Here is a 16,640-nt window from a genome sequence, read left to right as displayed (position 1 = left end):
CTCCCAACCAAATGAAATAAATTTATTGTGGATGAGGGGCTGATGAAATAGCTGATAATAAGTAGATCACCACCAACAAAGAACATAGGGAGAACTTTGAAAGTTATCTAGACAAAGAAGTCTAGTTTTTCTCCATTGTTATAAAGTGTGCTATTCCTATCAGTATGGGTAAATCCACTCCTTGGAATGTAATTAATTATCTCTGTTCAGTTGATTTAACTCTTAGAGAAACAAAGAGAGGTGCTACGTTTCTGGCCCAGCTCAGTTTTGTTTCAAGCTTCGTGGAATTATTTTAAAATGTGCCATTCAGTATTGCAGTGGTTGATGGGGGAGTCCATGCATCCATTGAGAACTGAGAAAGTGTCAGATGTCTCCTTTCCCCCAGAGGGAGAGATCTAGATACTATCAATAGGCAGGTGAGCAGATATTTTTTTTTTAAAGACTACCACACCCTCCACTGAGGGGAGGGAAAGGTACTGAAAGATTTTTGACCCAGTATTCTTGGGGAACCTTTAAAGACTGATGTTCAAGTGTTGATTGCTTAATCTTAGGAGCACCTTAGTTCAAATCTTGAATATTATGGGTCAAATGTCATTTAACTCTGTCATTTGAGAGGTCCCATTTTAAGCTGATATGTAGTTTATTTTATACACTGAGAGCAACATGCTCCTCTCACATCTGTGTGGCAGGTGTCTTGACTGATATCAATTCAGTTATTCTACGGCCAGAAAACCACTATTGACATTACTGAAGTACAAAATAGTGGAGCTAAGAGATTAGTAATGTGGATCTCAGAGCACAATTTTGCACTAAGTTACAGCCATGTGTTAAATCTCAAAGCAAGTACTGTAACTTTGAAGTTGGTGACTATACTAGATATTTGAATATACAAAACAAACAAACAAACAAACCCGAGAGTAGTACTTTACAGAAATTTAATTTGTTAGTCTTTAGGCATAAGCTTTCGTGGGCTGCAACCCACTTCATCAGATGTATATACACAGTAGGAATAACCATAATGGTTCTATGAGACTTGAGCTAGTGCATGGGGCTTCGAAGCATAACAACTCTTCGTGACAGCATAGAGAAAAATCAACTAAAAGTAGGACTAGCTATTATTCTGGATTTTCCTGGCAGAGAAGCTACAGCTACAGCACTTCATAAATAATAAAACACAGATAGTGAAGATTGCTTATAAAGTCTGGGCTGGGAAGGAAGAGTGACAATTGTCCCTGCAGTTCTTATCGTGTATTGCAATATCTGAAAATGCACGCTGGATGAAATTCTGATCCCATTGAAGTCAACAGCAAAATTTCACTCAGAATATTTCCCACTGCGAGAATACTCATTTTTACTAACTTGTGGAGTGTGTGAAGCACAGAGGCAGTGACTTATTACTGCAGAACAGCAGCTTGTACAGAGATTGGTGCACATAACAAAAAATGTTGTACAATGTTGTAGCAAAGTTGCTGCCCCAACACACTCCCTCTTGGCTGAATGTGGTGTTGCAGGCAGGACATTTGGCCTCAGTTTCCCCCACCTTCTTTTGGCGAACTCTGGCTATAGGAGTGTCCTTGGCTTTCAACCAGACCACTTCACTGAGTCCTACCCCTTCCGGGGTCACAGAGTCCTTACTAAAGTCCAACAGAAATATATGCAAAACCAAAACTCCTGCCTGGCTGGGCTCATCTGGTAGCCACCTCATCACAGGCATGCTTCTGTTGTGCTAGTCTTCCTGCCTGACCACTGGCTTCTGGGCCTCGATCAACCCCACAGCCCAATGGCTGGTGCATTCTTCCTCTCACTCAGGCATTCAGGCAGGCTAAAGTTCATCTGTAAGACTGAAATTAGATGAAGGTTTCCAACCATCAGAAGAGTGAAGTTCTGGAACAGCCTTCCAAGGGGAACAGTGGGGGCAAGAAACCTAGCTGGCTTCAAGATTGATCTTGAGAAGTTTATGGATGGGATGATATGATGAGGCAGCCTACAGTGGCATGTAGCTGATCTGTGACTGCTAGCAGCAAATATCTCCAATGGCCAGTGATGGGACAGTAGTTGTGAAGGTCTCTGAGTTACTACTGAGAATTCTTTCCCATGTGTCTGGCTGCTGGGTCTTGCTGGAATGGTCGAGGTCCAGCTGATTGCCATATTTGGGACCAGGAAGGAATTTTTCCCTGGATCAGATTGGCAGAGACCTTGGGGGGTTTTCGTCTTCCTGTGCAACATGGGTCACTTGCAGGTTTAAACTAGTGTAAATGGTGGATTCTCTGTAACTTTAAATCTTTAAGCCATGATTTGAGGTCTTCAATAACGCAGCCAGAGGTAAAGGATCTAGTACAGGAGTGCATGAGTGGGGTTCTGTGGCCTGCAGGGTGCAGGAGGTCAGACTAGATGATTACAATGGTCCCTTCTCACCTTAAAGTCTATGAGACATCAGGACCTCTGAGTCCAGTCAAGCGTCCAGCTCACCCCTGGAGAAGCTTGTGGGCTCTTCTGTTTCCTCCCTCTCTCCCCCCCAACTGGACTTTATCTCTCTAAATAAGCCTGGCTCCCTCTCCAGGTACACTCAGGCTGGTTAATTGGCTTTTCAGGCCCATACCAACAATTTCATGGCATTTGTGGGGTAAACACCCCATCGTACATTCAAAGATTATGGATTGATCCCCAAGATTTCTCTCTCAGGGTCCAGATGTAGCTACAGCACTTCCTAACAAGCACATGAGATGGACGTAAGTGATTGGAAGAGAATGAGGGAGAAAAAGTAGTGTGTGTATATTCCACTGAGAATGTATTGGAGAAGAAAAAAGCAGAGTATTTGGATGTTTGCTCTTTGTTAGACAAAATTACTGGAAATATGGACAGTATGGTAATGGCAGTGTATGAGGGAGTCCCTGTTTTGAGATTCTATGACAATACTAGGATATTTTTCTCACTTCCTAAATCAGCAAGGAAATAATGTCTTAAAAGTGTCAATTGTACCCGAGTTGGTCCCAGGATATTAGCAAGACAAGATGGGTGAGGTAAAAGCTTGTATTGGACCAACTTCTGCTGGTGAAAGAGAGAAGCTTTTGAGCTACACAGAGTTCTTGAAGAAGGACTGTGTAGCTTGAAAGCGTGTCGCTTTCACCAACAGAAGTTGGTCCAATAAAAAAATTACCTCAATCACCTTGTCTCGTTGTGGATCAGGCAGCTGGCGTTAGGTTGTCGCCATGCAAATTTTTCTGGGTGCTGGCTGGAAATCTGTGCTGCTACCTTGGTTGAAGCTGCAGCATTTGGTGGGTTAGGACATGGGAACATGGTGGCATGCTCCTAATATTGAGGAGGGAACATGTATGCGCCCAGTGCAAGATTTCCATTACTACCTTAGTATTTGGGCACTCCTGTGGTTGGAGAGGATGAGGTTACTGGTCAGTCAGAGGCAGCCTGCCTCTATTATATACAATGTATCTTAGGATAACATGTGGCCATCAGGCCATTTTAGCAGGTCAGAACCAAGATTAGTGGAGAAACAGTGCAGGCTCCTGATGATCCGGTGAAAATCCCTGGATGAGATGTTTCCAGAGGTGGCTGCAAACATCTTTGTTTAATGTGATGTGTAATGAGGGGGCGTGGCCTGCCTCGGAGACAGACAGGGAAGGACAGCCTAAACCCCTGGTGGGCGGAGCCAGAACACCGAGACCCGCCCTGCCAGAAGCAGAGGGGCGGGACAGGAAGTATAAAAGGTGAGTCCTCTAGCTCACTTGGGCTGCAGCAGCAGGAGGAGAAGGATGTATCTCCTCCTCTGCTGCTGGTGCCCAAGCCTGACTGCTGCTGTGCTGAGGAGCTGCTGGAACTGTTTGCTACCTGGGATTGGGAGGAGTTGCTGGAGCTGCCTATGGCCTGTGATACTGAGGGACTGTCGGGGTTTTGACTTGTCTGCCTAGGGTAACCACCTGAAAATGCCAAGCTCAGGGCAGGCTGCAAAAGGAGAACAGATTCTCCTAGCAGTGGTGGGTAACACTTGAAGTTAGACTTTCCACCCAGCCACAGACAATGCCTCTGATTTCCCACAATGGTTATCAAGAAGCTAAAACAAAATATACATAGCCTCCTTGTAGGAAGGAGCTGTGGCCTTCCCCGGAGACAGAGCTCGAGGGAGGGTGTGAGCAGCCTGAGTGGACCAAACCAGACCCAGCAGCTATGTCTGCCTGGCAACCAGGGAAGCGGGCCAGGATAGGACCGCCCAGCCAGCCCATTCAGCGGCAGCGGGGCAGAGCCCCCACAGGAAGGGGCGGTATAAAAGCACGGCTCCAGAGCTCAGTCAGGGGAAGACTGCTGCCGGAGACAGACGTGCTGCCCCGTCGGCAGAGGCCTAGGCCTAGGCCGGAGCAGAGCCGCCGACCAACCCCGGCCCCACCTGGGCCTGGAGACTGGGTAGGGCCTTCCCGGAGCTGGACCAGGCACCTCGGCCAGAGAGACTGGGCCGAGGTACCCGGACCCCGGGACTGGACCGAGTCACCAGAGCCCCGGGACTGGGCAGAGGACCCGGAGCAACTCGGGTGGAGGATACCCCCCAACCCCCCCCCCCGAGGCGGGACAGGCCCTGGCGGTGCTACCGGCCCCCGAACCCCCCCCCCCCCCCCCCCCCCGGGCGCCAAATGACCTAGAGGAGGAAGAGGAGTTCCCCGCATTGCCGCCCGTGGATGAGGAGGGACTGACGGGCCAACCCCAGACGGAATACCCCCACGATACTGAGGAGACAGGTACTGGGGCCAGCGGGGAAGAAGTAGCCCAGGGGTAGCCATATCTTGTGGCTGAATCTGCGGCTTAGTCGGTGTGCTGCCCTGCTGACACAGTGGCAACCGCTTTTGCCACCGCTAGGGCCCTGGGCTGGGACGCAGTGGAGACAGGTGGGCCTGCGTTCCCCTCCAGTCCCCCCTTTCCTAGACACCCCGAAGAGAGCCTCCTGCTCCCTTCCGCTCCAGAGAGTGAACCCACTGCTGACTTGCTCGCTCGCCCTGCCTGAGGGCCAGAGCGCTAAACTGCTTGCTCACCCTGCCTAAGGGTTAGAGCAATCGACTACTTGCTTGCCGAAAGCAAACCGTTTCCCCTTGTGTAGGAAGGTGCTGTGGCCTCCCCCGGAGACAGAGCCCGAGGGAGGACCCCAGCAACCGGGCCAGTGAGGGCAACCCGGTGACACCCCTTTATTGCATTTCAGTCCTTGGCTCCCAATCAGCCATTAGGTCTAGTAAAGACTTACAACTCTATGCTCTTTACCAAAAAGTTCTTTTGACCCCAAAGGGTCAGCCACATTACCAAATCAATATGAGTTTGGACCTTACCCAAAGTACCACGGTGCCAGTCCATCCTTTTTGCAGCTAAAACTAAATGTTTATTATAAAATGAAAAAAACAAACTAAGATAAGAGGTATTATAATGATTAAAGCAATCAGATACATACAAATGATTTGAAAGTCCATGTATATCAGGTTTTCATTAGAATTGTGGTGTTTGCAGGCTTGTATCGTTCTTCTGGTGTACATCCAGTACCTGGGTTGTATCAGCCCTTTGTTTCACAGCTTCAGTTGCCGATTAATTGATCCAGAGGTAGGAAGCAGGACTGAAGACAATATGGATGTGGTACAGCTGCCTTTTATAGTAGATTACCACGTGGCTTGTTCCAAACACAAGCCTTCAGCACATGGGCATGGAAAAGCCTCCGAGAGAAGCTCTTGGCCATCGGGCATATTCTTATATTCCTGGTGACTCATCAGATGTAGCCCTGGCTTCTCTTTCTGGGTTCAATGTACTCGGGAGTTTCCTTGATGGGCCATTAAGCCAGTTTATTGCTACTGCCATTCTGTGTGGGGCATTGCCCAGAAACACAGCACAAGATGACATACAGATATGCCATGTTTAATTATAACTTACAGTATTGAGAGGATACATACACATAAACAATATTATGTTTAGCAAATTTAAACCTTTCTAATGGTACCTGACCCTGTATGTATTATTGTAATTTTGCAATATTGATGTTCAATAATATTTTAAATGGTCACCCCTTATTCACTCGTGGTTTATCCCGGGGTGATGGATGGTGACCCTGAGGCCCAGGTACTCCATGGAAGAGGAGTAGGAAAGAGCCCAGGGGAACCAGACAATCATCTGGTTGTGCTATGGCCTGAAGCAAGATCAGTGAGTTTCAGCTGGAGCCCCGCTGACCCAGTGGTGGAATACTCTGCCACCATGAGGGCCCTCAGCTGAGGCCTGATAGAGTAGGGTGGGCCTGGGTCCCCCTGCCCTCTCCCTTGCTGCTGACGCCCCCCTTGGGGTGGCAGCCACTCAGCTACTGCTTGTGAACCGTAGACTGTGCTGGTACTCACCTCCCAGCTTGTGAATCTGTAGAGTGGGGGGGCTCAATACCTCCCCCCCCATGAGCCCAGAGACTGCTTGATTGCCCCCTGGGCCTGGGGGCCATTGACTACTTGCCTGCTCTACCTCCTGCCTGAGGGGCCAGAGCCCCTGAACACTAATTTCCCCTCCTGTGAGTTTCAGTACCCACAGAAGCACAGGGGCATGGCCTCCCTCCCAGATGTGCATGTAAGGTGCCATGTCGGATAGCCTTTTGCTCTATCGATATCACGTGTCCAGCTGCCCCAGAGCCTTCCTATTGTGAGCAATTGCATATTGGTCAGCCCTTGGTGACTATGAAACAGTTAAGTACCAAAGTTTTTAAATATGGCAGCTGTGGTAAGTCAGTGTAGTGTTCTTCAGGCATAAAGGAGGGGGAGTTAAAAAACTATGGGCCTTAATCACCACTGTTACTTCAGTTCCACACCAGTGGAATTACATTGGGGTAAACATGGAGCGATACACTGAATAAGGCCCATAGTTGATAATCTGTGAATTTTTAGAGGATTAAAAATGACTGGGGTGTTGTCCCAACTTATATATTTCAATAATTTAATTTTGATTGTTTGGGTAACTCCTAGAAATGGGGTAATGAGGATTTAGCCTTTAAGACTTGTCTCCACAAACAAATTGCAGAGATTTAATTAAATCCATTTCTATATAGTTAATTTGGTGCAACCCCCTTGTGCAGACACACCTAAATTGGTTTAAGAGTAGCTAATCTTGCTTTAGTGTAATTTGGTTAGTTACTGAACTAATCTAAATCAATGTAAGGCACATTTAAAATAAGAGCATCAACAAAAGAAGCTGTATGGATTTAACTAAATGAAATGGATGTAGTTAAATTGGTGCAATTTCTGTTTGCAGACTCAGTCTAAAATACAGCATGGAGAATCAGCTTAGATCTTTGACGCTTCATTTTAGAGTGAACATCTGTGTGCCTTTCTAAAGAAAAGTAGTTTCCTTAATGGCACCATTAAGAAGTTAAGAGCAAAATACAACAAAAGCCCCAGTTGTGGTGTGTAATGATGTTTTGTAGTGCATATCACTTTTCTTTTGAGGATGTCACAGTGCCTCAGACTAATAAAACTTAACTCCACACTCCTGAGACAGGAACAATGAGTATAAGGCTATCTTTACCCTCCACTAAGCTGGAATACAGTAGACATTTGACATCAGAAGTCTATGACAGGAAGTGAAGGAGCTCACTGTGTTCAGTTCAAAGTGCCAGGGGAGCAGATGCAGATAATTACCCAAGCTAGACTTTAGGAAGTATTTCATGATGAACACAGCTTCCTCTTTCCAAATGAGGCATAGGATTTTTAATAAACCCACCAGTGAGAACATGAATTTGTGTCCCATCTGAAGTATGGGAGCACCAGAAACAATTCCGTTTCAGGGGAAGTCACAATATAATGTTAGTACAGATTCAGAATAAACAAATGTCAACTACTTAACTGTCAACTTCCATTTCTGGAGCACCTAAGCATCCTATGCTTTGCTTTAGAAATCTGGCAAACTAGGCTCAAATCACAGAAGTATTTGTTAGAAAGAACAAACTAAGGAAGAGTGAAGGGAAAGTAAATTCATGGTGGAATGATGCCACGAGAGCCACAAAAACTAAACAATTAAGATGTCCAAATTTTATTCAAAAGTGAGAGGAGGGAAGAAACTTTGTGTCAAATGGCAGAAATCAACTGAAGGTGTTCTCATAGGAAAGCAGTAGCTGCCCTCTGATCAAAAATTACCATTGGATCAGGATTACCTAGACTAGTTAATTTTAACTTGTTAAAACATGGCTAGGTAACTGCACTACTTTGGTGCCTATGATGGTTTGTCTGCTGCAAATTAATGGATGAAATTAATAATTTGCAGGAAGTTTAAGAAATATTTAACTTATGTATTGCTAAAAGCATACTAGGCTCTTTATAAAGTAGCCTAAACATAAGGACCAGGCCACCAGAGGGCAAGCACAGCTTAAGTTACCTTTGTACCACCTCAGTGATAGGTTACTCAAGGAGCTACAGCCCTAGAAAGATTGAGTAGCCCCTGGCCTCCTCTAAATGGCAGCAGCCATGCAATGCTACACCCCACAACTGAGGCATCTTAGGGCACCTCTTTGTGCTGGTGGCTATGAGGGAGGAATCATACTATTTCATACACAAATGCTGCTGTGGGAGTTCATGAGGGGCTTGTTACTGCCACTTTGCCATGTGAACAGTGCAGAGTCACTAGAACCTGGATGGAATTTGGCCCAAGCTTCCCATTGTAGGGTGCTACATTCTCTGATCCTGCAAAGATTTATAGACAGAAGTAGCATTACCCATGGGACTAAAGTTTAGTCATTAAGACTGAAGCCACAAAATGTAAAATCTATGTATGTATTGAACTGATCCTGTGCTTAGCACTTTATTTACATGGGAAAATTTACTGCCTTAACAAATGGCAAAAATTATACCTTGTAAAATTTTAAGAGCTATAATGAAAGTGTTTGTTTCAATAAGCTTTTAGTGATCATTAATGTTTTCATCAGTAGTTTGGTACTAGTACATTCAGTCATGGGGGACCTGAGTAAGCAACCAAATTCCCCTGGCTTCAGTTAAAAGAGGGGAAGGGGTCCTGGAACAATATCCCCAGGTGACCTGGATGAGAAAGTTTCAAACTGATGATTGATGCCTCAGTCCTATAAAGATTGGTGAGCTTTACCCATGGAAGCACTCCCATAATGATTAGGCTGTTTAGCCAGGATGGTACCATGCTTTGATATGGAGTTGATATCCTCTGCATTGGAAAGCTTTGCATGACCCAAGACCAAATGCAACACAATGTATACAAAATAATGCAAATACATATTAATGCAATCCTCCTGTTGTATGTTCCAGGACGGTGGAGGGTATGACAGACGGACGGTGTTTGTAGAGTACCCAACAGTATGGGATCCTGGTCTGTTTGGGTTCCATAGGTGTTACTACACACCTTTATTTAACAAGTAATTGCCATTGCAGCCTATTTATACAGTTGTTACTATTACAAGGCAACACTTCCCCCTTAGAAGAGTTATTTCCTAATTATAAGGGGAAATTGTGGCATCTTACACGTGTGGCACAGTAAGTGTTAAATTAATTTGCTAGACAGTGGTCAGTGTCAGATTAAAAAGTGCCACCCTTACTGTCAAGTTTTATCTACCCCATCACTTTACTGCACACTCCCTTTCCAATAACTGCTTACAGGTGAGTACATTCTAAGCCTACCCCCTTACAAATTATTCCTCCATTCTAGGAGCTTGTTAGCACTTCTGTTACAGTACAGACTTAGGATCTGCAGGCTTACCAAGAATGGGGTCTGATTTTAACTGCAACTTTTAGCTTTTTCCTTTTTTGAAAGTATGGTAGCAACAGAAGTAATTTTCTTAAAGTTTCAGCTCACCTTATTTTTATTTATTCATGGCTTTGACATTTACAGCAACATTACAATATATACAGTTTCTATTTACATTAGTGTGTTCCATTTTATAGAAGAAATCAAAAATACTTTAAAGGAATTTACAAGCCTTTTATTTTTGCAGGCTAATATTGTAATAACATTTGGGAGGCAGATTTGCCTAGTGGCTAGAAAATTGGATAGTGATTCAGACAAGGTCCTATTTCTGGCTTGACCACTAAATGACCTTGCTCAAGTCACTTCACTTCCCTGTGCCTCAGTTTTCCCATCTGTAAAATAGGGATAAAGACGCTGACCATGCTTTGGAAAATGCTGTAAGAATTAAGTATTAGATAGTCAACTTGAACAGGCTTTGGATTGGTCCTCCTATGAAGCCATTAAGTATCTGGAGACTAGTAGAAATTTCTAATCTGCCTTGTGTGTGTCTTATACCTCTGTTCTAGGATTTTTGGGGCCACATATTGCACTTGATTCTGCCTTCAGTTGCACATGGCCTCAAAAATACAATGTTCTTGTCAATAGGCTATTAAATTAATCAAAATATTTAATTACAATTGGAACAATTATGTTGAAACAGAGCTAGTACAGCATGCAAATTGAGGGGACAAGAACATGGAAGTGTTAAATAAAGTATCATGCATTTACTAAGATCCTTTTCCTGTTAAAAGGCACCAGTCCTGTTGCCACTGAGGTCAATAGCAAAGTTTCATAAGGAGGAGAGAATTTTGCCACTGGCTTACTCATCTTTACATGGAAGATGAAACTATATTCCAAGACGCTGAACTTTCTCCAAGTTAGTAAAATACATTTTGCCTCCCCTAAAGTATAACATGAGTTACTTGACTGACTACAGAAAGACATGATACGAGTTTAGGAAGAGGCTATAATATAAATATGCACAAAATATCCATTCATCTGATCATGGGTCAAGTTTCACAAACTGTTCATACATTAAATTTTTTTTAAAAAGTAACCTGGTTTTAGTGTTTCATTTTTTTACTCCACTGGCCATTGGCTCCAACAGCTGGAAGAAAACATTGTCCCGGGGACAGTTATGACAGACACAGGTGGTGATCAGCATCACTGGCTTTTTGAGGATTTTGCTCTGGGGACACTGGAACTCTACCTGGATTGTTTTGGTGTTGTGTGGAGTGCAACATCGTCCATCAGTGCAGAGCCCACAGTAGCGAGGTTTATATGTCTGTACACTAGTGCAGTTCCTGTACTCGAAGTGAACAGCTTTCAGGGACTTCTTTGTTCGGACACACTTTCTCCCTTTCTGAGAAAAATATGAAAGGTCATTAAACGTGTGTCGTACAGGCAGTTTAGTGTACTAACAACTGACAAAGAAAGTTGCAACATGCAGGCTTATTGTGGGTTTTGGAAACCTTGGTCTGTTTCTGGTCTCTGTATTGGTTCTACTGCAGTAGAACTGTAGTTACATCAATGGAGATTACGGTTTTCACCCATGTGAGATTTGACCCTGGCCCCTTAATTCATGTACCGCACAAGTCTCTAATAAGGTACCTCTACTTACCCTGTGGTAAGGCCCATTGTTGACAAGTGAGTACCAAGAAAAATCCAAAACCCCTGGCCAAATTAAAACTGTGTAATGCCTCTGAAGGCAGTGGAATTGCACCAGGAAGTTTAGGAACAAACAGTTACTCTGTTGTTATCCACTATTTATAATAAACCCTATGAAACATATAGATGCCAGAACATTTTTAACTGAACACTGCCTTATAAATAAAAACTTCTGTTCTGTATAGGAAAAGCTAACTGTTAGCTTGTTTGTGTCCATTTAATGCACTTGAAAGGCCAGTGTTATTTCATATTTGAAAAGCAGGAAGAGTTAGGGCAACAAAACTCACTGGCACCAGTGTGTGGGATCATACCTTATCAACCAGCTGTTCACTCTCACAAGGTCGCACCATGCAGAGCCGTGTCTGTTTCACCATCTCACACTGACGATTCCTGTTTGTAATGCGGGTGGAAAAGCCCATTGCACAGCTTTTAGAACATGCACTCCATTCTGTTGTCTGCTCAATACAGTTAGAGCTGGAGTCAGACACATCAATTCCATGTGTGGCTTCTTGTCTGTATGCTATAAGCAAAACCCCAAAATACTCAGTTACGAGTCCATTTGAACTCAACCTAGTTCATTAAATAGTGAACAATTCAAGACAAGTGTCAGTCTCTAAAATTATGACTTTGAAATATGACTAGCACCTTTAACACTGATAACTGGAGTGATTTAGCATTAGAGATTTGTTATTGAGGTGTTGCTTGAAAGGCACCCGCTTGACAGCCTGAAACTGAAGTCCTCTAGCAACAAAATGAATACTGTTTAGTACAATCAGGAGCATAAATTCTGTGCACTAGCCCTTCCAATGCATCCCAACCCTAAAGTGAAGGGGAGAGTAGTTCAGTCTCCTTGCCTAGTCTTTGGCTATGTCTTCACTGACTGCAGCAAATTTGCTACTGTAAGATCAATTTCTCTGGATCGACTGAGCGGTCACTGAAAACCCGCTCAGTTGATCCAGAAATCGACTTATTAAGACCACCTTCTCAAGTGGCATAGTGCTGCGTTGACAGGAACACGGTTCCCGTAGGCACAGTGCAGTGAAGATGGTGCGCAGAAGAAAAGCAGAGAAGTCGACGGGAGTTACGCAAGTTTTTTGCTTAGCTTGCATAACTCTGGTCGACTGCCGCTAAACCTCAGAGGCAAGTGAAGACAAGCCCTTTGACAACTTTCCTGTCACCGTTAGTTGTGATGAGGATTTTATTGCTGATTTGTAAGTCATGTGTATGACTATTTTACAAGAGGTTTATCGTTGTCAGAAGCTTTACATAGGCTTGTTAAAAAATGTAGGTATGAAATAAATTCAAGACCAGCCTTATGTCTTATTGAACTCCATTAAACACCAGTGAAAGAAAGTTAACTTCATTTCCATAACCATAAAATCATCTCTCGTCAATTAAGAGTATGGTTCTAGAGGACACTTATGAGTGACTTCAGTCTGAGCAGTTATAATTGGTCAAGTACTTACAAAGACTGATCATTATTATGACACTGTACTACCATCATAGCATGCGTTAAGCTATAAAACAAATATTACCAGATCTTTGGTTACTTAGTACAGGCTAACATTCTTTTACCATAGGCGAGACGCAGAGTGAGTCCACATGACCTTGGAACATCCATTTCCTGTGCCAATCAAGAGGGTTTGGTCCCCAGGGGAAACATACTGGCTGCATCATTGCTACAACTCTTGCTAGAAAGTTCCTGGAGAAGTTATTCCATTAGCCTCTGGCAAAGTAAGGTTTAAAAAAAAGAAATCTTCTAATCTAAGTGATATTTCCAGTTGCAAAAGGGGAAGGAGAAAGGAGGAGGGCAGGACCAATATCACCAATGTCCAGGTGTCAAGCTGTCACCAACAAAAAGCAAACAGTGCCAAGGAATTGTAGGGCGAGGTGGCATTATTTGTAGTTATATCTTATGGTACCTTTTGTCAGATATGTCAAAGCATGTTCTCAAGTGTAACTAGAACTCAACATTACTGCCAGGCAAGTACCAGTAAATATGGTTTACTTTTTCAGAAGGGTGAGCTGATGATCAAATCTCTTAACACTGCTGAGCAAGACCACACAGAAAAGCAGTGTACAGTGGCCCCAAACTCCCACCTTTTATCACTAGATGTAGATTTGCAGGTTCACCTTAAGAACTGATCAGTTTAGCTCAAGTTAAAAAAGGAAAAAAAACATTTGTAATTCCAGAAGGCGTGGAGGGAAAACTACTACATGGCAGGGGATTATTTAAAAAAAAAATCCAACTGGCACTTTTTCCTTAAAATTAGCTCCTCAAGTTCCCTGAGAACTGAGTTAGACTTTCCCAGTTTCCCTGCCAGACAAGTGACAACACAACTGCCATAAACACGAGGAATGAGAATGTTTGGAATGGGACAGTTTTCAGACCCAGTGACTGAGTGTATCTACAGTAGTAGTTTCCCCTAATATTTCCTGGTGCTGTTACCAACAGCAGTAACTATAGGCGCTCTAACATTCACAGATACTGGAAGCTGCCACCATTTTAACTACTGTGTCTATACTAGATCTTCTACTACTTTCTAGATTGTTACCACTAGCAATGGAAAAAAGTTTTAGGAAGAGCATCTAGTATAGACAAGGTGACTTTTGTCATTTCTTGTTATTTAGTCTTGCAGAGAAACCAGTGAACTGTACATCTTGGGATATTAGGACTCTGGTGGTTGGTTGCCCCTCCCTGTCTCCAGCCTTATTCTCCCATGTGGCCATGGGAGAAGACTGGAGAGAAAAGCCATCCAGAATCTCCCACAAGTAGGATTGGATGCATTCAAAGCAGACCTTTGGTTTTTGGAGACCTTTCTATGCTTTTGATCAGACTTGCTCTGCCCTGTGCTGATCAGTTGTGAAGAGCCTGGGAAGGAAAGGAGTGGAGCAAACCTTAGCTTCACTACACACCTACCCCTCTTATCCTGAAGAGAAGAGGGATGAGGCGAAAGGGTATCCCTTCCTAGATAAACCCACCCTCTCTTCCCAAAAGGATCTGAGAACTCATAGGTTTGCCACCATCACATTGTTCATTCTGCTTGTGTTCTACTCTTAACCCCCACCCTGTGGGTTTCTTGTCTAGTTGATTGTAAGTTCTTCAGGGCAGCAACCATTTACTACTCTTTACACAGTGTGGGCCCATTCTTGGTTTGCCTTTAGGCACTACCATAATAATGAAGTCATTCCTCAGGCTGGCCCCACTGCCCCACACACTATCAGGTGTCGTGCTTACAGGACTACTTCTAGGGTAAGCACTGCTGTGCCCAGCAGGTAGGGTTTGCCGGATCAGGCCCTAGCTTTGTTTTAAGAAAAAGCTAATTACAGTTTAAAATGGCTATGCACCTCTTTCCTTTGGGGCTATTTTATGTGCCTTTGCAGTTCCACTTTCATTCCTATTTTCTGTATAATCACTAGTGACTCTGGATGGCTTTAAAGAACGTTCTATGTATTTCTTAGAGAAGAAATAGAAGGGGCGTTCTAGTGTTGGTAACTAAGTGTTTCCAATACACAATCATTAGAGAGTTAATTTGACTGCAACAGCTAGTCTGAATAGCTCACCAGCCATAGCAAAACCTCCCAAAGTCATGTCCTCTTCAGGGTCGCAAGTCCACTTCTCACAGCATTCTCCTGGGACTTCAGTTTTCCTTGGGAAAGGGCAATCAGGACCAGGGAGCAGTAGGTCAAAGTTACAGCGGGGCACACAGCCTATCTGTCCATCTCTGCAGGTACACTGGTATTTACAGCTGGGCTGGAACATCTCCCCACTCTGATAAATAACCCCATCAAACACACAGTTGTCTCCTTCAAGCACTAGTATAAAGAGGGAAAAGTGCAAGCATTACATGTAAAACTAAGACTACACGCAGGGGCATGATTTGCTCCATTTCACTAAAAGAACAATGAGGTTATAGCTGAACACAGTGATGGTATGAGACACTGCAGGGGTGAGATGAAAGATCTCTCCTCATTTCCCCTTTAGAGGATCTGGCTTTGTCTGACATAGCTGTCAGCCCAGGGCTTTGTTGGTGAAATTCCTAGGTGATGCCAGGAAGAGGAAGCGGTGCCCAAGCTGTGACAGGAGGGAGGCAGTGGCACCCTAGCTCATAGGGCTAGCAAATACTAAGGCACAGAGGGGGGGTGGAAGAAGGATTAATATATCTGAGTAGCTGGAGTCAGTCAACAGTTCGAGCCAGAAAACATGTCCTTAGTTCGTGAGCATCCCCATCACTTGGCTTCCCCGCCCCCTCCCACCCCATGTGCTGCAGCCATGGGCATCTCTAGGGGGCCCACATCTGGATGGAGGGGAACAGGGAAGCAGAGCTCAGCTGGGATATGCTGCTTCTCGCTCCCGCACAGCCCTGAAGCCCCGGCTAGCAGCGTGGGGGCGGCTGTAGGGAGCAGCAGCTCTGGCTGCGATGCCCTCAGGCGCTCCCCTGGTCCTTGCCGCTGGCCCAGGACCCGCTCTCCGGCTTCGCAGCCAGCCCTGCCGGGGGGGCCTCACTTACCCACGCAGATGCCCCGTCCGCTCCCGGCCCCGCGCTCGCAGTAGAGGCCGCTGCCCTCGTCGCACGGCTGCCGCTCGGAGCAGCTCTCCCCGCGCTGCCGGGCGCACCCCAGGCAGCAGGCGCAGCCGTCCAGCAGGGCGGGCACCCCCGGGCCGCAGCCGGGAGGCGTCGCCGGGCACGGGCGGCCGCCGCACTGCAGGGGGCACGGCGGCGCCTGGCCACTCACCTGCGGGGCAGACAGACAGACAGAGCAAGTCAGCGGGCACCCCCCGGCCGGCCGGCCCCGATCCCGATCCCAGCCGCGCACCCGTGTAGCTGCCCTGCCCTTGCCTTGCGCAGCAGTTGCTGCAGGAGGAGGAGGAGAAGAAGCGGGTAGGGCAGGTGCCACCTTCGGCTGCCCCCACTCGTCAGCCTCATGCCGCTGCCGCGAAACCGACCCCCGCTCGCCTGCCTCTGTCTGCACGTGGCGCGGCGGCCGGGCTCTTTGGAGCCGGTTATATGGCGCGCCTCCGAAACCCCGTCCTGCCATTGGGTAGCCCGGGGGCGGGGGCGCGGCGAGGGAACCAATCCCAGGTGCAGGGTCCGGGTCCGGTCCCCTCTGCCCATTCTCAGACTCGGGCCCTCCCTCCGCCGGGCTGGCCAGCGGGGCGGCGGGACGTGCGTCCCGCCGCTGCTGTCCCTGGCGCTGGAGATGGGCTCCCGAGTGCTGAT

General features: G+C 45.8%; 1 protein-coding gene across 1 annotated transcript; it reads right to left on the bottom strand.

The window, feature by feature from the left end:
- Window positions 1-9,122: 9,122 nt before the first annotated feature.
- CCN3 (cellular communication network factor 3) lies at window positions 9,123-16,406 on the bottom strand. The gene is made up of 5 exons (XM_067530745.1): window positions 16,260-16,406; window positions 15,930-16,155; window positions 14,983-15,234; window positions 11,730-11,938; window positions 9,123-11,113 (listed from the first exon to the last, which is right to left on the bottom strand). The coding sequence occupies exons 1-5, from the start codon at window positions 16,344-16,346 to the stop codon at window positions 10,823-10,825; spliced, it is 1,065 nt and encodes a 354-aa protein (XP_067386846.1). The 5' UTR covers window positions 16,347-16,406; the 3' UTR covers window positions 9,123-10,822.
- Window positions 16,407-16,640: the final 234 nt, after the last annotated feature.

The sequence above is a fragment of the Emydura macquarii genome, unplaced genomic scaffold (assembly GCF_026122565.2).
Source record: "Emydura macquarii macquarii isolate MOO-44397 ecotype Brisbane River unplaced genomic scaffold, CSIRO-AGI_Emac_v2 contig_369, whole genome shotgun sequence".
Taxonomy (NCBI): domain Eukaryota; kingdom Metazoa; phylum Chordata; order Testudines; family Chelidae; genus Emydura; species Emydura macquarii.
Note: the sequence above shows the minus strand (reverse complement) of the source record. Positions and strands in the feature narration are given on the sequence as shown.